Raw genomic sequence first — 22,345 nt, 5'->3', positions numbered from 1 at the left:
AAGTGCCCGTTTTTCTCTATTTTTATGTCTGAATTTATTTGTTAGCGCGTGTAAGTTGATTTTTACAATTGCAAAAATTTGTCTTTGTTGATTTGAATGTCTAAATTTCCTGTATTTCTCTGTTTTTATGCCTAAATCTATTTTTTTGCGTGTCGGGGTTGGTGTTTGCAAGTCCAAGAATTTGTCTTTGTTGGTTTGAATGTCTAAAGTGTCTGTCTTTCTCTGTTTGTATGTCTGAATCTATTTGTTTGCATGTCTGGGTTGGCGTTTGCAAGAATTTGTCTTTGTTGTTTTGTATGTCTAAAATGCCAGTTTTTCTTTGTTTACAAGTCTGAATCTATTGGTTAGCATGTCTGGGTTGATTTTTACTAGTCCGAGAATTTGTCTTTGTTGATTTGAATTTCTAAAGTGCATGTCTTTCTCTGTTTGTATGTCCAAATCTATTTGTTTTCATGTCTGGGTTGGTGTTTGCAAGTCCGAGAATTTGTCTTTGATGATTTGCATGTCTAAAGTGCATGTCTTTCTCTGTTTGTATGTCTGAATCAATTTGTATGAATGTCTGTGTTGGTGTTTGCAAGTCCAAGAATTTGTCTTTGTTGGTTTGAATGTCTAAAGTGCATGTCTTTCTCTGTTTGTATGTTTGAATCTATTTGTTTGCATGTCTGGGCTGGTGTTTGCAAGTCCAAGAATTTGTCTTTGTAGATTTGAATGTCTAAAGTGTCTGTCTTTCTTTGTTTGTATGTTTGAATCTATTTTTTTACATGTCTAAGTTGTTCTTTGCAAGTCCAAGAATTTGTTTTTGTTGGTTTGAATGTCTATAGTGTCTGTCTTTCTCTGTTTGTATGTTTGAATGTATTTGTTTACATGTCTGGGTTGTTGTTTGCAAGAAATTGTCTTTGTTGTTTTGAATATCTAAAGTGCTAGTTTTTCTCTCTTTGTATCTTTGAATCAATTTGTTTACATGGTTGAGTTGGTTTTTGCACGTCCAAGAATTTGTCTTTGCTGGTTTGAATATCTGAATTGCATGTCTTTCTCTGTTTGTATGTTTGAATTTATTTTTTTGCATGTCCAAGTTGATGTTTGCAAGTCCAAGAAATTGTCTTTGTTGGTTTGAATGTCTAAAGTGTATGTCTTTCTTTGTTTGTATGTCTGAATCTATTTGTTTACATGTCTAAGTTGTTCTTTGCAAGTCCAAGAATTTGTTTTTGTTGGTTTGAATGTCTAAAGTGTCTGTCTTTCTCTGTTTGTATGTTTGAATGTATTTGTTTGCATGTCTGGGTTGATGTTTGCAAGTCCAAGAATTCGTCTTTGTTGGTTTGAATATCTAAAGTGCCTGTCTTTCTCTGTTTGTGTGTCTGAATGTATTTGTTTGCATTGATGGGTTAGTGTTTGCAAGTGCGAGAATTTGTATTTGTTGGTTTGAATATCTAAATTGAATGTATTTCTCTGTTTTCATGGCTAAATTTATTTTTTTGCATGTCTGTGTTAGTGTTTGCAAGTCCAAGAATTTGTCTTTGTTGGTTTAAATGCCTAAAGTCCCTGCCTTTCTCTGTTTGTATGTCTGAATCTATTTGTTTGCATGTCTGGATTTGTGTTTGCATGTCCCAGAATTTGTCTTTTTTTGTTTGAATGTCGAAAGTGTATGTCTTTCTATGCTTGTACGTCTGAATTTATTTGTTTACGTGTCGTGGTTGTTAGTTGCAAGTTCAAGAAGTTGTGTTTGTTGGTTTGAATAACTAAAGTGGCTGTCTTTCTCTGTTTATATGTCTGAATCTATTTGTTTGCATGTGTCGGTTTGTGTTTGCAAGTCCTAGAATTTGTCTTTGATGGATTGAATGTCTAAGGTGGCTGTCTTTTTCTGTTTGCATGTCTGAGTCTATTTGTTTGCGTGTCTGGGTTGGTGTTTGCAAGTCCAAGAATTTGTCATTGTTGGTTTGAATGTCTAAAGTGTCTGTCTTTCTCTGTTTTTGTGTCTGAATCTATTTGTTTGCATGTCTGGGTTGGTGTTTGCAAGTCCAAGAATTTGTCTTTGTTGGTTTGAATGTCTAAAGTGTCTGTCTTTCTCTGTTTGTATGTCTGATTCTATTTGTTTGCATGTCTTGGTTGGTGTTTGCAAGTCCAAGAATTTGTCTTTGCTGGTTTGAATGACTAAAGTGAAAGTCTTTCTCTGTTTGTTTGTCTGAATCTATTTTTTTGCAATTCAGGGTTGGTGTTTGCAAGTCCAAGAATTTGTCTTTGTCGGTTGTATGTCAAAAGTGCCTTTCTTTCTCTGCTTGTATATCTTAATCTATTTTTTGCAGGTCTGGGTTGGTGTTTGCAACTCCAAGAATTTGTCTTTTATGTTTTGACTATCTAAAGTTCCTGTCTTTCTCTGTTTGTATGATTGAATTGATTAGTTTTACTGTCTGATCTGGTGTTTAAAACTCCAAAAATTTTTCATTATGGATTTGAATGCCTAAAGTGCCTGTATTTGTTTGTATTTCTTAATCTATTTGTTTGCATGTCTGGGTTGGTGTTTGCAAGTCCGAGAATTTGTCTTTGTTGGTTTGAATGTCTAAGGCGCCTGTCTTTCTCTGTTTGTATGTCTGAATCTATTTGTTTGCATGTGTGGGTTGGTGTTTGTAAGTCCAAGAATTTTTCTTTGTTGGTTTGAATGTCTAAAGTGCCTGTCTTTCTCTGTTTGTATGTCTGAATATATTTTTTTGCATGTCTGGGTTGGTGTTTGCAAGTTCAAGAATTTGTCTTTGGTGGTTTGAATGTCTAAAGTGCCTGTTTTTCTCTGTTTATATGTCTGAATCTATTTGTTTGCGCGTCTGGGATAGGTGATTGCATATCCAAGAATTTGTCTTTGATGGTTTGAATGTCAAATATGTCTATATTTCTCAGTTTGTGTGTCTGAATCTATTTGTTTGCGTGTCTGGGTTGGTGTTTGCAAGTCCAAGAATTTGTCTTTGATGGTTTGAATGTCTGAAGTACCTGTCTTTCTCTGTTTGTATGTCTGAATCTATTTGTTTGCATGTTTGGGTTGGTGTTTACAACTCCAAAAATTTGTCTTTGTTGGTTTGAATGTCTAAGGTGTCTGTCTTTCTCTGGTTGTATATCTGACTCTATTTGTTTGCATGACTGGGTTGGTGTCTGCAAGTCCAAAAATTTGTCTTTGTTAGTTTGAATGTCTAAGGTGGCTGTCTCTCTCTGTTTGTATGTCTGAATCTGTTTGTATGCCTGTCAGGGTTGGTGTTTGGAAGTCCAAGAATTTGTCTTTGTTGGTCTGAATGTCTAAAGTGCCTGTCATTCTCGGTTTGTGTGTCTGAATCTATTTGTTTACATGTCTTGGTTGGTGTTTGCAAGTTTAAGAATTTGCCTTTGTTGGTTTGAATGTCTAAAGTGCCTGTTATTCTCTGTTTGTATGTCTGAATCTATTTGTTTACATGTCTGGGTTGGTGTTTGCAAGTTTAAGAATTTGTCTTTGTTGGTTTGAATGTCTAAACTGCCTGTCTTTCTCTGTTTTTATGTCTGAATCTATTTGTTTGCATGTCTGGGTTGGTGTTTGCAAGTCCAAGAATTTGTCTTTGGTGGTTTGAATGTCTAAAGTGCCTGTTTTTCTCTGTTTGTATGTCTGAATCTATTTGTTTGCATGTCTGAGTTGGTGTTTGCAAGTCCAAGAATTTGTCTTTGTGGGTTTGAATGCCTAAAGTGTCTGGCTTTCTCTGTTTATATGTCTGAATCTATTTGTTTACATGTCTGGGATTGGTGTTTGCAAGTCCAAGAATTTGTCTTTGGTGGTTTGAATGTCTAAAGTACCTGTTTTTCTCTGTTTGTATGTCTGAATCTATTTGTTTGCATGTCTGGGTTGGTGTTTGCAAGTCCAAGAATTTGTCTTTGTTAGTTTGAATGCCTAAAGTGTCTGTCTTTTCTATGTTTGTATGTCTGAATCTATTTGTTTGTATGTCTGGGTTGGTGTTTGCAAGTCCAAGAAATTGACATTGTTGGTTTGAATGTCTAAAGTGCATGTCTTTTTCTGTTTGTATGTCTGAATCTATTTTTTTGCATGTGTGGGTTCGTGTTTGCAAGTCCAAGAATTTGTCTTTGTTGGTTTGAATGTCTAAGGTGTCTGTCTTTCTCTGTTTGTGTGTCTGATTCTATCTGTTTGCATGTCTGGGCTGGTGTTTGCAAGTCCAAGTATATGTCTTTGTCGGTTTGAATGTCTAAAGTGTCTTACGTGCGCGCAAGCACGGAAACATCAAAACCATGTTCTCCGACATGCTGAATATGAAAGTGTAATTTTCAAGGAGATTCTTTAACCTTTTAGAGTTAACTTAGCCTTTTAGGGTTGACCTTTTAGGGTTCTCCAACATACTAAACCTGAAAGTGTGTTCTCATACATGCTGACTCTGAAAGTGTAATTGTCACGGAGATTATTTGACCTTTTGGGGTTAATTTACACTAGGTTGCGTGCATTGGCTCATTTTTTTTACTAAAGCAAGTGCTACCATCTATTTCAATTAAGGTATAGATGGAGGCACAACTGATTATTCCTTCGCCCGGTTCACTTAGCGTTGCGCGCCACGCTAAGTGAACCTAAATGAACCTAATGTGAATGCAGTTACTTGAAAAAAAGTGTGGTATTGTAGGTTGGCTGCAGATGTCAGGGTGAAGGAAAAATCCTTAACTGAAATAGATGGTAGCACTTGCTTTAGTAAAAAAAAGAACCAATGCACGTCACCCAGTGTAAATTAACCCCAAAAGGTCAAATTATCTCCATGAAAATTACACTTTCAGAGTCAGCATGTCGGAGAACACACTTTCAGGTTCAGTATGTCGGAGAACCCTAAAAGGTCAACCCTAAAAGGGTAAGTTAACTCTAAAAGGTTAAAGAATCTTCTTGAAAATTACACTTTCAGATTCAGCATGTCGGAGAACCCAATGCTTTTGATGTTTCCGTGCGTGCGCGCACTTAAGACACTTTAGACATTCAAACCAACAAAGACAAATTCTTGGACTTGCAAACACCAACCCAGACATGCAAACAAATAGAATCAGACATACAAACAGAGAAAGACAGACACTTTAGACATTCAAACCAACGAAGACAAATTCTTGGACTTGCAAACACCAACCCACACATGCAAACAAATAGATTCAGACATACAAACAGAAAAAGACATGCACTTTAGACATTCAAACCAACAATGTCAATTTCTTGGACTTGCAAACACCAACCCAGACATACAAACAAATAGATTCAGACATAAAAACATAGAAAAGACAGACACTTTAGGCATTCAAACCAGCAAAAACAAATTCTTGGACTTGCAAGCACCAACCCACACATACAAACAAATAGATTCAGACATACAAACAGAAAAAGATATGCACCTTAGACATTCAAACCAACAAAGACAAATTCTTGGACTTGCAAACACCAACCCAGAAATACAATCAAATAGATTCAGACATAAAAACAGAGATAGACAGGCACTTTAGATAGTCAAACCAACAAAGACAAATTCTTGGCCTTGCAACCACCAATCCCAGACATGCAAACAAATAGATTCAGACATAAAAACAGAGAAAGACAGACACTTTAGACATTCAAACCAACAAAGATAAATTCTTAGACTTTCAAACACCAACCCAGACATTCAAACAAATAGATTCAGACATACAAACAGAGAAAAACAGGCACTTTAGACATTCAAACCACCAAAGACAAATTTTTGGACTTGCAAACACCAACCCAGACATGCAAACAAATAGATTCAGACATAAAAACAGAGAAGGACAGGCAGTTTAGACATTCAAACCAACAAAGACAAATTCTTAAACTTGCAAACACCAACCCAGATATGTAAACAGATAGATTCAGACATACAAACAGAGAATAACAGGCACTTTAGACATTCAAACCAAAAAAGGCAAATTTTTAAACTTGCAAACACCAACCCAGACATGTAAACAAATAGATTCAGACATACAAACAGAGAATGGCAGGCACTTTAGACATTCAAACCTACAAAGACAAATTCTTGGACTTGCAAACACCAACCCTGACATGCAAACAAACAGATTCAGAAATACAAACAGAGAAAGACAGAAACTTTAGACATTCAAACAAACAAAGACAAATTTTTGGACTTGCAAACACCAACCCAGACATGCAAACAAATAGATTCAGACAAACAAACAGAGAAAGACATATACTTTAGATATTAAAACCAAGAAAGCCAAATTCTTGGATATGCAAACACCAACTCAGACAAGCACACAAACAGATTAAGACATACAAACAGAGAAAGACAGACACTTTAGACATTCAAAACAACAAAGACAAATTCTTGGACTTGCAAGCCCCAACCCAGACATGCAAACAAATTGCTTCAGACATACAACCAGAGAAAGACAGACACTTTAGACAATCAAACCATCAAAGACAAATTCTTGGAATTGTAAACACCAACCTAGACATGCAAACAAATAAATTCAGACATACAATCAGAGAATAACAGACACTATAGACATTCAAACTAACAAAGACAAATTCTTGGACTTGCAAACACCAGCCAACCCATGCAAACAAATAGATTCAGACATGCAAACAGAGAAAGTCAGGTACTTTAGACATTCAAACCATCAAAGATAAATTCTTGGAATTGCAAACACCAACCCAGACACGCAAATAAATAGATTCAGACACACAAACAGACAAAGACAGACACTTTAGACATTCAAACCATCAAAGACAAATTCTTTGATATGCAAACACCTATCCCAGACACGCAAACAAATAGATTCAGACATATAAACAGAGAAAAACAGGCACTTTAGACATTCAAACCACCAAAGACAAATTCTTGGACTTGTAAAAACCAACCCAGACATGCAAACAAATAGATTCAGACATACAAACAGAGAAAGACAGGCACTTTAGACATTCAAACCAAAAAAGACAAATTCTTGGACTTGCAAACACCAACCCATACATGCAAACAAATAGATTCAGACATACAAACAGAGAAAGACAGGCACTTTAGACATTTAAACCAACAAAGACAAATTCCCAGACTTGTAAATACCAACCCAGACACGCAAACAAATAGATTCAGACATACAAACAGAGAAAGACAAACAGAGAAAGACATACAAATAGAGATAATTCAGACATACAAACAGAGAGAGACAGACACTTTAGATATTCAAACCAACAAAGACAAATTCTTGGACTTGCAAGCCTCAACCCAGACATGCAAACAAATTGCTTCAGACATACAACCAGAGAAAGACAGACACTTTAGACATTCAAACCATCAAAGACAAATTCTTGGAATTGTAAACACCAACCCAGACATGCAAACAAATAAATTCAGACATACAAACAGAGAATAACAGACACTATAGACATTCAAACTAACAAAGACAAATTCTTGGACTTACAAATACCAACCAACACATGCAAACAAATAGATTCAGACATACAAACAGAAAATGACATACACCTTAGACATTCAGACCAACAATGTCAAATTCTTGGACTTGCAAACACCAACCCAGACATACAAGCAAATAGATTCAGACAAACAAACATAGAAAAAACAGGCACTTTTGACATTCAAACCAACAAAGACAAATTCTTGGACTTGCAAACACCAACCCAGAAATACAATCAAATAGATTCAGACATAAAAACAGAGATAGACAGGCACTTTAGATAGTCAAACCAACAAAGACAAATTCTTGGCCTTGCAACCACCAATCCCAGACATGCAAACAAATAGATTCAGACATACAAACAGAAAATGACATACACCTTAGACATTCAGACCAACAATGTCAAATTCTTGGACTTGCAAACACCAACCCAGACATACAAGCAAATAGATTCAGACATACAAACATAGAAAATACAGACACTTTTGACATTCAAACCAACAAAGACAAATTCTTGGACTTGCAAACACCAACCCAGAAATACAATCAAATAGATTCAGACATACAAACATAGAAAGACAGGCACTTTAGATATTCAAACCAACAAAGATAAATTCTTGGACTTGCAAACACCAACCCAGACATGCAAACAAATAGATTCAGACTTACAAACAGAGAAAAACAGGCACTTTAGACATTCAAACCACCAAAGACAAATTTTTGGACTTGCAAACACCAACCCAGACATGCAAACAAATGGATTCAGACATAAAAACAGAGAAAGACAGGCACTTTAGACATTCAACCCAACAAAGACAAATTCTTAAACTTGCAAACACCAACCAAGACATGTAAACAAATAGATTCAGACATACAAACAGAGAATGACAGGCACTTTAGACATTCAAACCAGCAAAGACAAGTTCTTGGACATGCAAACACCAACCCAGACATGCAAACAAATAGATTCAGACAAACAAACAGAGAAAGACATACACTTTAGATATTCAAACCAACAAAGACAAATTCTTGGATATACAAACACCAACTCAGACACGCAAACAAACAGATTCAGACATACAAACAGAGAAAGACAGACACTTTAGACATTCAAACCAACAAAGACAAATTCTTGGACTTGCAAACCCTAACCCAGACATGCAAAAAATTGATTCAGACATACAACCAGAGAAAGACAGATACTTTAGACATTCAAACCAACAAAGACAAATTCTTGGAATTGTAAACACCAACCCAGACATGCAAATAAATATATTCAGACATACAAACAGAGAATAACAGACACTTTAGACATTCAAACTAACAAAGACAAATTCTTGGAATTGCAAACACCAACCCACATATGCAAACAACTAGATTCAGACATGCATACAGACAAAGACAGGTACTTTAGACATTCAAACCATCAAAGACAAATTCTTGGACTTGCAAACACCAACCCAGACACGCAAACAAATAGATTAAGACATATAAACAGAGAAAAACAGGCACTTTAGACATTCAAACCACCAAAGACAAATTCTTGGACTTGTAAAAACCAACCCAGACATGCAAACAAATATATTCAGACATACAAACAGAGAAAAACAGGCACTTTAGACATTCAAACCACCAAAGACAAATTCTTGGACTTGCAAACACCAACCCACACATGCATACAAATAGATTCAGACATAGAAACATAAAAAGAAAGACGCCTTAGTCATTCAAACCATCATGGACAATTTCTTAGACTTGCATACACCAACCCCGACATGCAAAGAAATAGATTCAGACAAACAAACAGGGAAAGACAGGCACTTTAGACATTCAAACCAACAAAGACAAATTCTTGGATATGCAAACACCTATCCCAGACACTCAAACAAATAGATTAAGACACATAAACAGAGAAAAACAGGTACTTTAGACATTCAAACCACCAAAGACAAATTCTTGGACTTGTAAAAACCAACCCAGACATGCAAACAAATAGAATCAGACATACAAACAAAGAAAGACATACACTTTAGACATTCAAACCAACAAAGACAAACTATTGGACTTGCAAACACAAAACCAGACATGCAAACTAATAGAATCAGACATACAAACCGAAAAAGATATACGCTTTAGACATTCAAACCAACAAGGACAAATTCTTGGACTTGCAAACACTAACCCAGACATGCAAACAAATAGATTCAGACATACAAACAGAGAAAGACAGGCACTTTAGACATACAAACCAACAAAGACAAATTTTTGGACTTGCAAACACCAACCCAGACATGCAAACAATAGATTCAGACATACAAACAGAGAAAGACAGGAACTTTAGACATTCAATCGACAAAGACAAATTCTTGGACTTGCAAACACCAACCCAGACATGCATACAAATAGATTCAGACAAACAAACAGAGAAATACAGACACTTTAGACATTCAAACCAACAAAGACAAATTCTTGGGCGTGCAAACACCAACCCAGACATGCAAACAAATAGATTCAGACACAAAAACAGAGAAAGACAGACAATTTAGACATTCAAACCAACAAAGACAAATTCTTTGACTTGCAAACACCAACCCAAGCATACAAACAAATAGATTCAGACACACAAACAGAGAAAGACATACACTTTAGAAATTCAAACCAACAATGACATATTCTTGGACTTGCAAACACCAACCCAGACTCGCAAACAAATGGATTCAGACATGCAAACAGAGAAAGACAGCCACTTTAGACATTCAAACCATCAAAGACAAATTCTTGGACTTGCAAACACAAACCGAGACATACAAAGAAATAGATTCAGACACATAAACAGAGAAAGACTGCCACTTTAGGCATTCAAACCAACAAAGACAACTTCTTGGACTTGCAACCAACAACCCCGACACGCAAACAAATAGATTCAGACCTAGAAACAGAGAAAGACAGACACTTTAGACATTCAAACCAAAACAGACAAATTCTTGGAATTTTCAAACATCAACCCAGACATGTAAACAAATAGATCCACACATACAAACAGAGAAAGACAGGCACTTTAGACATTCAAACCAACAAAGACAAATTCTTGGACTTGCAAACTCCAACCCAGACATACATACAAATAAATTCGGACATACAAACGGAGAAAGACATGCACTTTAGACATTCAAACCAACAAAGACAAATTCTTTGACTTACAAAAATCAATGCAGACATACAAACAAATAGATTCAGTCATACAAATAGAGAAAACCATGCACTTTAGGCATTAAAACAACAAAGACAAATTCTTGGACTTGAAAACACCAATCCAGACATGCATACAAATATATTCAGACATACAAACAGAGAAGGATACGCACTTGAGATTCTCAACCCAACAAAGACAAATTTTTGAACTTGCGATCACCGATCAAAATAGACATAAAAATAGATTCAGATATACAAAGAGAGACACACAGGCACTTTGGACATTTAAACCAACAAAAAAAAATTTTTCAACATGCAAACACCAACCCAGACGTGCAAAGAAATAGATTCAGACATACAAATAGAGAAAGGCAGGGACTTTAGGCATTCAAACCAACAAAGACAAATTCTTGGACTTGCAAACACTATCCCAGAGATGCAAAAAAATAGATTCACGCATACAAACAGAGAAAGACATGAACTTTAGACATTCAAACCAACAAAGACAAATTCTTGGACTTGCAAACACTAACCCAGACATGCAAAAAAATAGATTCAGCCATACAAACAGAGAAAGACAGGCACTTTAGACATTCAAACCAACAAAGACCAATTCTTGGACTTGCAAACACCAACTCAGACATGCACACAAATACATTCAAACATACAAACAGAGAAATACAGGCACTTTAGACATTCAAACCAACAAAGACAAATTCTTGGACTTGCAAACACCAGCCCAGACATGCAAACAAATATATTCAAACATACAAACAGAGAAAGACAGATACTTTAGACATTCAAACGAACAAAGAAAAATTCTAGGACTTGCAAAGACCAACTCAGACATGTAAACAAATAGATTCAGACATACAAACAAAGAAAGACAGACACTTTAGACATTCAAACCAACAAAGACAAATTCTCGGACTTGTAAACACCAACCCAGACATGCAAACAAATAGATTAATACATATAAACAGAGAAAGACATGCACTTTAGACATTCAAACCAGCAAAGGCAAATTCTTGGACTTGCAAAAATCAATCCAGAAATGCAAACAAATAGATTCAGTCATACAAACAGAGAAAGACATTCACTTTAGACATTCAACCAACAAAGACAAATTCTTGGACTTGCAAACATCAACCCAGACATGCATACAAATAGATTCAGATATACAAACAGAGAAAGACAGGCACTTTAGACATTCCAACCAACAAAGACAAATTCTTGAACTTGCGAACATTAACCCAGACATACTTACAAATAGATTCAGACATACAAACAGAGAAAAACCAGGCACTTTAGACATTCAAACCAACAAAGAAAAATTCTTGGATTTGCAAGCACCAGCCCAGACATGCAAACAAATAGATTCAGACATAAAAATAGAGATAGGAAGGCACTTTAGGCATTCAAACAAACAAAGAAAAATTTTTGGACTTGCAAACACCAACCCAGACATGCAAAAAAAAGATTCACGCATACAAACATAGAAAGGCATGAACTTTCGGCATTCAAACCAACAAAGACAAATTCTTGGACTTGCAAACACCAACCCAGACATGCAAAAAAATAGATTCAGCCATACAAACAGAGAAAGACAGGCACTTTAGACATTCAAACCAACAAAGACAAATTCTTGGACTTGCAAACACTAACCCAGACATTCACACAAATACATTCAAACATACAAACAGAGAAATACAGACACTTTAGACATTCAAATCGACAAAGACAAATTCTTGGACTTGCAAACACCAACCCAGACATGCAAACAAATACATTCAAACATACAAACAGAGAAGGACATACACTTTAGACATTCAAACGAACAAAGAAAAATTCTAGGACTTGCAAAGACCAACTCAGACATGTAAACAAATAGATTCAGACATACAAACAAAGAAAGACAGACACTTTAGACATTCAAACCAACAAAGACAAATTCTTGGACTTGCAAACACCAACCCAGACATGCAAACAAATAGATTCAAACATACAAACAGAGAAAGACATGCACGTTAGACATTCAAACCAACAAAGACAAATTTTTGGACTTGCAAACACCAACACAGACATTCATACAAATAGATTCAGACATACAAACAGAGAAAGACATGCACTTTAGACATGCAAATCATCAAAGACAAATTCTTGGACTTGCAAACACCAACCCAGACATGCCAACAAATAGATTCAGAAATACAAACAGAGAAAGACAGGCACTTTAGACATTCAAACCAACAAAGACAAATTCTTTGACTTGCAAACACCAACCCAGACATGCAAACAAATAGATTCAGACATACAAACAGAGAAAGACTGACACTTTAGACATTCAAACCAACAAAGACAAATTCTTGAACTTGCAAACACCAACCCAGACACGCAAACAAATAGATTCAGACATGCAAACAGAGAAAGACAGTCACTTTAGACATTCAAACCAACAAAGACAAATTCTTTGACTTGCAAACACCAAACCCAGACATGCAAACAAATATATTCAGACATACAAACATAGAATGACGGACACTTTAGACATTCAAACCAACAAAGACAAATTCTTGGACTTGCAAAAACCAACCCAGACATGCAAACAAATAGATTTATACATACAAACAGAGAAAGGCAGACACTTTAGACATTCAAACCATCAAAGACAAATTCTTCGACTTGCGCAACACCAACCCAGACATGCCAAAAAATAGATTCACGCATACAAACAGAGAAAGACATGTACTTTAGACAAACAAACCATCAAAGACAAATTCTTGGAATTGCAAACACCAACCCAGACATGCAAAAAAATAGATTCAGCCATACAAACAGAGAAAGACAGGCACTTTAGACATTCAAACCAACAAAGACAAATTCTTGGACTTGCAAACACTAACCCAGACATGCAAACAAATACATTCAAACATACAAACAGAGAAAGACAGGCACTTTAGACATTCAAACCAACAAAAACAAATTCTCGGACTTGCAAACACCAACCCAGACATGCAAACAAATAGATTCAGACATCAGACATTCAGACAAATAGATTCAGACAGATTCAGACAAAATATATATATATATATATATATATATATATATATATATATATATATATATATATATATATATATATATATATATATATATATATATATATATATATATATATATATATATATATATATATATATATATATATATATATATATATATATATATATATATATATATATATATATATATATATATATATATATATATATATATATATATATATATATATATATATATATATATATATATATATATATATATATATATATATATATATATATATATATATATATATATATATATATATATATATATATATATATATATATATATATATATATATATATATATATATATATATATATATATATATATATATATATATATATATATATATATATATATATATATATATATATATATATATATATATATATATATATATATATATATATATATATATATATATATATTAAACTGACAATCCACATTCATTTGTATTTTTTTCAGTAAAGTGCAAATTATGTTATATAGTTATGAGTGAAGAAACCCAACCCCAACAAACAGTGATCACATTAGTTATTTTACAGTGAACAAATAAGAGTTTGCTGACGCCCCATCAAATCCCCCCAAAAGCTAGATTGTCAATTTTGATTTCCTGAAAACGAATGCGTTTTGTGAATCAGTTTTTCCTTTTTTATCATGTTACAACGGCAAAAGTACAAGTTAACTTTCAACAAAAAATCCTTTAATGCTATATCAACGTATTTCAATCAATATAGTTTTATTACTTTCATAAAACATAAATTTTCATCCATAATATTTCTTATTTTAGTCTGTTAACGATCATTTTATGCATATATATTGCTCTTTTCACTATGTAGAACATTTTATTTTTAAGTAGAAATTCGTGAGAGCAGACTTTCCGAATATGCCAGGAATTTGGAAAATAAATATATTAGCCTATATCCGTTAGATCTCGGTAAGAAGTTAATAGGTGCTATTATCTATTTTTCTATGCTTGAAAGAAATTTATAAATCTGCTTCAGGGTGAGAAAAAAAGAAGTTGCGAATTGTAAAACACTCATTGAGAATGTGAAAACAAACAAAAATTTAGATTAGGTTACCCCTTTCGTTCGCTTATACAATATTTAGGCAATTTAATGTTCGTCGTAACACTCATTAAATAATTACTCTAATTTTCATCTCAAAGCATACAAAATATTGAAGGCTATACGAAAAACTACAAAAAGACTGGGAAATGAAGGCAACTCTGTCTGTATATGTGTTTTGTTTGCATGTTTGACTTTTATATGCCTTTAACAGAAGCATCACAGGTGAGGGATGGGGCTCCCACTTCGATATTTTTACGACTCGTATAGAAGATAAACGGTAACGTCTGAATTGTAATTAATTAAATTCAAATCAATAAAATATACGAACAAAAATACAATAAAATAGAGCAAAACAGATGAAAAAACTGAAAATAAGTACCTAAATTTCCACAACTACCGATATATGGAAAGGTACTAAGAACTGGACACAATATGCGATTCCATGTAAACTTCATTCTTTAGAAACTCGTCAAAATGATCAGGCACCAGTTAAAATCTATTTCCTTTTCCTCTACCATTTCTTTCACAAGTAACGCCACCTTTTTTTAGGCTGCAACCAAACCTCAAACTCAGCTCTGACATGATGTTTTTTTTCAGGTATTGACAAGAACTCCGATAAAGGTGTTTGTGTTGTTGTAGGTCTATCTTTACATTGGTTCTATTTGGCTGCTTTCTTTTGGATGAGTGTTATGAGCTTCGATATTTGCCGAACATTTAGAAGCAAAACCTATAGACCAGATCGAAATTCAGTAAGTACAGTCTTGTCCTCATTGCGGCCAGATCAAGGGGGGGGGTAATAAAAATTTTCACACAGTGCATTCCAGAAGGCTTCTGGCAAGATTAAACGACCGAGACGAGCATTTTATTTTCTTAAAGTTCATGATAGTACAATTTTCTATGGCAAACGACAAAAACTACTACTAAGAAATATAGGCTAAAAGTAACATTAAGGAAATGAACCTGTTACCGACAGGCTTCCGCTTCGCCAACACTTTTTACATGGGTATTTTGATTGCTAGTAATAGATTAATTATCGTGAATATTTGAGGTTATTTAGGTGGCTGGTAGTTGCCTCACTGATGATAGCTGCTTTGGAGGAGTCAAAATTACTACACGTAGTGATATTGTTTCAATTAAAATTAGGGCCGCTCTTTTACTCATCTTTGTTCTAAGACCTTACATCTTTTGACAAAGAACGCTTAAAAGAGAAATCTTAGCACTAAGATCTTACATCTTATACAGCGTTTCTTTTTTTTGCAAAACCATCATTTTGCTCTTATCAGCAGTCTAAGAACAATGATGAATATATAATCGAAGTTTTTCCACCATTATTCTATGTGGCAGAAAGATGGCGTCTATCACACTTTTTGTTAACATCAGTGAGCTGTCAGATCTTAGAACAAAGAGGAGTTAAAAGAACGGAAATCTTTGCAGAAAGATGTGAGATCTTAGATGTAAGATCTTAGTGCAGAAGTGCAGCCCTATTGTAAAATCTCAAGTGCGTCCACTTTGCAATGGAAGGTAAAATTCTAGATGAAAGGGTTTTGCCCTTGTTATGAGAGTAGTTGAGGAAAATATATGAAACTCTTAGGACTGAGCCCAGAGCATTAATGATCAACTGGGAAGGACTTTTGAAGTATCTACCTCCATCTCTCCCCCTCCAAAAGGAACTGAACCTCGATGACATTTGAGAATTCTTGTGTGATAAAAGCGAAACCTTGTGAAATAATTTACTGCTCAAATGAGGCTCAAGGAAAGTGTTTTGAGCCTCATACCTTTGCTCAAACCAGATTTAAAAGGTTTTAGGGTTTATGTTTCCTCTCATCGCGAGAAATGGCGACTAGCCTGAAGTTCTAGCTTACACCGAAAAGGCCAGCATACTTGTAACATTGGATTCATTAGTTCCAGCCGAGCCAGAGTTATGATATTGCTAAGAACTTTTATTTGAGAATTATCTAAATTCCTTGTAAAATTAAAAAAAATCCATATTTTTGTATGTCTCTCGCGCATTTTTCAATCTAAGAAAAATCAAGGGCAAATTCCAAAAATCTAGCTCAGTAAATGGACAAATTATTTAAGCATTATTTTAAAAAAACGATCAGAAATTAAATAAAAAACAAGTTTTTCAACTGAAAGTAAGGAGCAACATCAAAACTTAAAACAAACAGAAATTATTACTTATATGATTGGGTTCGCCCCCTAGTCAATACCTCGCTCTTTAAGGCAAAGATTTTTTTGTACTTTCATAAGAGCTATTTATTCTAATTAACGTCCTTTGTGATTAAGAATCATTTTTAAAGAATTGGAACGAAATTCAAACTTTAGCATAAACAGCGTGGTATTGGCCAGGGGGCAAACCCCCTAATATACATATTTAAAATATATGAATATAGAAGTTCGTTACGTAAGTTAATTCGTAAGTTCCGTATATTTATTACTAATAAAAACGTTCGTAAATAAAATTAAACGACTTTCGAGAAAGCCATTTAACCAAACAAAAGTAAAATTAATATGCACAATTTTGTTTTGATTATTGAAGTACGATTAGGCAAAATCAAAACCTGACTTAATTTTAAAAACGTTCAAAAATTAAATTAAAAAAACAAGTTTTTTTAACTGAAAGTAAGGAGCGACATTAAAACTTAAAACGAAAATAAATTATTCCGCATATGAACGTGGCTGTCCCCTTCTCAACGCCTCGCTCTTTACGCTGAAGTTAGACTCTTTTTCACAATTCTATTTTCTAAAACAATAAAAAGCTTTAGCGTAAAGAGCGAGACGTTGAGGAGGGGACAGCCCCTTTCATATACGGAATAATTTCTGTTCGTTTTAATTTTTAATGTCAGTCCTTACTTTCAGTTAAAAAAAAACTTTTTTTATTTAATATTTTAATTGACTTACTTCCTCAATTGCCTTTAGAAAATTGTTTGCCTCTAATCTTCATTAAATAAAGAAAATTAAACAAGTTTTTTTCAACTGAAAGTAAGGAGCAACATTAAAACTTAAAACGAAAAGAAATTATTACATATATGAGGACGATTACCTCCCTCCTCAACAGCTCGCTTTCTTCAAGCTACTGGTTTTTGGCATTTTGAAAAAAGTTGCTTATTGATGTAATTAAATGGCCCTTGTGTTTGGGAATCGTTTTTGAGGAATTGGGACAAAATTTAAACTTTCGCGCAAAGAGTGAGATGTTGAAGAGAGGGCAACCCCTCTCATATGCGTAATAGTTCCTGTTTGTTCTAAGTTTTAATGCTGCTCCTTACTTTCAGTTGAAAAAACTTGTTTTTTTTTTATTTAATTTCTGGTCGTTTTTGAAACAATTTTGGGAAATCTGGCGGCCCCTTCATGGAAATATAACTTCCCCCAAAGAAACATCTTTCATGGAAAGATCATCCCACTTAAACCCCTCCTCCGACCCCCCCCCCACCAGAAAAAATACCTCCTGAAAACGTCTGTATACTTCCCAATAATCAATATTATATGTAAACAATGGGCAAAGTTCATAACTGGCAGCCCTTCCCACGGGAACTGTGGGGTAAGTCATCCTCAAAGACATATTTAGTAGGGTGCCTCGTCTGGATTTACGTACAGCACTAGGAATTCCCATACTATTTACGTACAGCACGTTCCTTAGTACCTCGCCATGTTATTTGCGTACAGCACTAGGACCATGTTATTTGCGTACAGCACTAGGAATCTCCATGGCAGCTTTCCAAGGCAGATTACCAGACTAGTTATTTGGCAGTGTATAATATGGTCAAACAGGTTTTTTTCTGTTTTTGTTGTCAATTGCACAATGAAAAAAACTAGAGATTGTCAAATCGCGTATTTAGGAATGGTTTTCTTGGGAAAGATGTCAATCACCCATGTGTTATCCACAGTTCCATTTTTGAAGTCTGTGGAAACAGTTTGACGTGTTCGGGGAGATTACGTTCCTTGGCGTTTGATTGACATTCGCAAAAAAGGGGTAATTAGTGATTGGATAATTTTTTAACGTGAAATCTCTGAATAAAATATTTTTGGAGCATGTACTTGACGATGGATAAAAGGGTTAAGGTGATTAGCAATTACGAGCGGGGATTCCCCCACTGGTTCCTGGCAGAAGATTTAGGATTTATTAACTTTAGTGTTGTCAGTCAAAAGCTATGAGTTTGAGAAAATTGCTTGATTATCGAAAAATGAAGAAACACCTTCCAAAAGTCGACAGGAATCGGATTGTCTTGAGGGGGGGGGATTTTCCATAGAAGAGGTGGAGGGTATTTTTACGTGAAAACAACTTCAACCGTGCTCAACCCCCCGCGATCAGAAATTAAATTATAAAAAAAGTTTCTTCAACTGAAAGTATGGAGCAACATCAAAACTTAAAAACGGACAGAAAATAGAGGCTATTTCCAAAAAGATTTAGGATTCATTAACTTTAGTGTTGCCAGTCAAAAGCTATGAGTTGGAGAAAATTGCTTGATTATCGAAAAATGAAGAAACACCTTCCAAAAGTCGACAGGAATGGGATTGTCTTGAGGGGGGGAATTTTCCATGGAAGAGGGGGAGAGTATTTTTAATTTAAAACAACTTCAACCGTGCCCAGCCCCCCGCAATCAGAAATAAAATTATAAAAACAGTTTCTTCAACTGAAAGTAAGGAGCAACGTCAAAACTTAAAAACGGACAAAAAATAGAGGCTGTTTCCAAAAGATTTAGGATTCATTAACTTTAGTGTTGCCAGTCAAAAGCTATGAGTTTGAGAAAATTGCCTGATTATCGAAAAATGAAGAAACACATTCCAAAAGTCGACGGGAATGGGATTGTCTTGAGGGGGGGGAATTTTCCATAGAAGAGGTGGAGGGTATTTTTACGTGAAAACAACTTCAACCGTGCCCAACCCCCCGCGATCAGAAATTAAATTATAAAAAAAAGTATCTTCAACTGAAAGTAAGGAGCAACATCAAAACTTAAAAACGGACAGAAAATAGAGGCTGTTTCCAAAAGATTTAGGATTCATTAACTTTAGTGTTGCCAGTCAAAAGCTATGAATTGAAGAAAATTGTCTGATTATCGAAAAAAATGGAGAAACACCCTCCAAAGGTCGAAAGGAATGGGATTGTCTTGAGGGGGGAATTTTCCATGGAAGAGGGGGAGGGTATTTTTACGTGAAAACAACTTCAGCAGTGCCCAACCCCCAGCTATCAGAAATTAAATTATAAAAAAAAGTTTCTTCAACTGAAAGTAAGGAGCAACATCAAAACTTAAAAACGGACAGAAAATAGAGGCTGTTTCCAAAAAAGATTTAGGATTCATTAACTTTAGTGTTGCCAGTCAAAAGCTATGAGTTTGAGAAAATTGCCTGATTATCGAAAAATGAAGAAACACCTTCCAAATGTCGACAGGAATGGGATTGTCTTGAGGGGGAAATTTTCCTAGGAAGAGGGGGAGGGTATTTTTACGTGAAAACAACTTCAACAGTGCCCAACCCCCCGCGATCAGAAATTAAATTATAAAAAAAAGTTTCTTCAGCTGAAAGTTAGGAGCAACGTCAAAACTTAAAAACGGACAGAAAATAGAGGATGTTTCCAAGAAGATTTAGGATTCATTAACTTTAGTGTTGCCAGTCAAAAGTTATGAGTTTGAGAAAATTGCTTGATTATCGAAAAATGAAGAAACACCTTCCAAAAGTTGACAGGAATGGGATTGTCTTGAGGGGGGGGGGAATTTTCTATAGAAGAGGTGGAGGGTATTTTTACGTGAAAACAACTTCAACCGTGCCCAGCCCCCCGCGATCAGAAAATGAGTTTGAGAAAATTGTCTGATTATCGAAAAAAATGGAGAAACACCGTTCAAAAGTCGACAGAATTGGGATTGTCTTGAGGGGGGAATTTTCCGTGGAAGAGGTGGAGGGTATTTTTTACGTGAAAACAACTTCAACCGTGCCTAACCCCCCGCGATCAGAAATTAAACTATAAAAAAAAGTTTCTTCAACTGAAAGTGAGGAGCAACATCAAAACTTAAAAACGGACAGAAAATAGAGGCTGTTTCCAAAAGATTTAGAAGTCATTAACTTTAGTGTTGCCAGTCAAAAGCTATGAGTTTGAGAAAATTGCCTGGTTATCTAAAAATGAAGAAACACCTTCCAAAAGTCGACAGGAATGGGATTTTCTTGAGGGGGGGGAATTTTCCATAGAAGAGGTGGAGCGTATTTTTACGCGAAAACAACTTCAACAGTGCCCAACCCCCCGCAATCAGAAATTAAATTATAAAAAAAGTTTCTTCAACTGAAAGTAAGGAGCAACATCAAAACTTAAAAACGGACAAAAAATAGATTTTTACGTGAAAACAACTTCAACAGTGCCCCCCCCCGCAATCAGAAATTAAATTATAAAAGTTTCTTCAACTGAAAGTAAGGAGCAGCATCATCAAAAGCTATGAACTTGAGAAAATTGCCTGATTATCGAAAAATAGGGAAACACCCTCCAAAAGTCGACAGGAATGGGATTGTCTTGATGGGGGGAATTTTCCATAAAAGAGGTGGAGGATATTTTTACGTGAAAACAACTTCGACCGTGCCCAGCTCCCTGCGATCGGAAATTAAATTATAAAAAAGTTTCTTAACCTCTTGAATACACAATACCGAAATTTCATTCAACTTTCATGTAAGAAAATTATCGAAAATACAATTCTCTAGCTCAAACATGAAACTTAAATTTCTTTGGAATACCGAAAAGATTCCATTGTACAAATGGTGGATATGCGAGATTGAGATCTCCGGAGATGATTGCACTCAAAGAGAATGCCAACATAAAGATAATCGTTGATAATAGAGGACAACTCCTTGCTACTGTTGCAGGTAACACATTACCTATTGATACATCCAATCGTCATCTTTTAGGTATTAGCATTCAACGGAAAGTCAATAAAAGAAAGGCCTACTCTTCTACGAATATCGTAAATCATATCTTGGCTACGTGCCGAAACTGTTACCTGTGTAAAAATAATGTAATAATAGACAGTGAAATTGCCAGAAAAATAAAAAGGGCATTGTCAGAAAATATCACTATGGAATATTAAGATGAATTGATGAAAAACAAAGTGCCAGCAAATGTTACTACCATTAATCAAACAGTCGATGAATCAAATAATAGAAAAGATGAAACGTATATTAAGCCTGTCAGTGACAAACCAGTAAAAATTGTGTATGACTCAAAATTGTGTGTATGTGTGTGTGTATGTGTGTGTGTGTATGTGTGTGTGTGTATGTGTGTGTGTGTGTGTGTGTGTATGTCTGTTTGGGTCTTTGTATGTGTGTTTGTATGTTTTTGTGTGTGTGTGTTTGTTTATGTGTGTGTGTGTTTGTGTACTTGTGTGTGTGTATGTGTGTGTGTGTGTGTGTGTTTGTGTGTATGTGTATCTGTGTGTGTTTGTGTGTGTGTATGTGTGTGTGTGTGTATGTGTGTGTGTATTAGATTTTTTATATTTGTGTTTGTGTAAGAGTGTGTTTGTATGTGTGTGAGTATTTGTGTGTATATGTGTTTATGTGTGTATGTGTGTGTGTGTGTA

General features: G+C 34.9%; 1 protein-coding gene across 4 annotated transcripts in view; it reads left to right on the top strand.

The window, feature by feature from the left end:
- The window catches only part of LOC148940024 (uncharacterized), a 318,671-nt gene that overhangs the window by 276,670 nt on the left and 19,656 nt on the right, over positions 1-22,345 (top strand). For all 4 annotated transcript variants that reach the window (XM_089105703.1, XM_089105704.1, XM_089105702.1 and 1 more), the window contains one exon: positions 15,393-15,544. In XM_089105703.1, the coding sequence (XP_088961829.1) occupies positions 15,393-15,544 (152 nt within the window). The remainder of the gene's footprint in view (positions 1-15,392; positions 15,545-22,345) is intronic.

Source organism: Artemia sp. Qi Xiang Cuo, chromosome 20 (genome assembly GCF_049724085.1).
Source record: "Artemia sp. Qi Xiang Cuo chromosome 20, ASM4972408v1, whole genome shotgun sequence".
Lineage (NCBI taxonomy): Eukaryota > Metazoa > Arthropoda > Branchiopoda > Anostraca > Artemiidae > Artemia > Artemia sp. Qi Xiang Cuo.
Note: the sequence above shows the minus strand (reverse complement) of the source record. Positions and strands in the feature narration are given on the sequence as shown.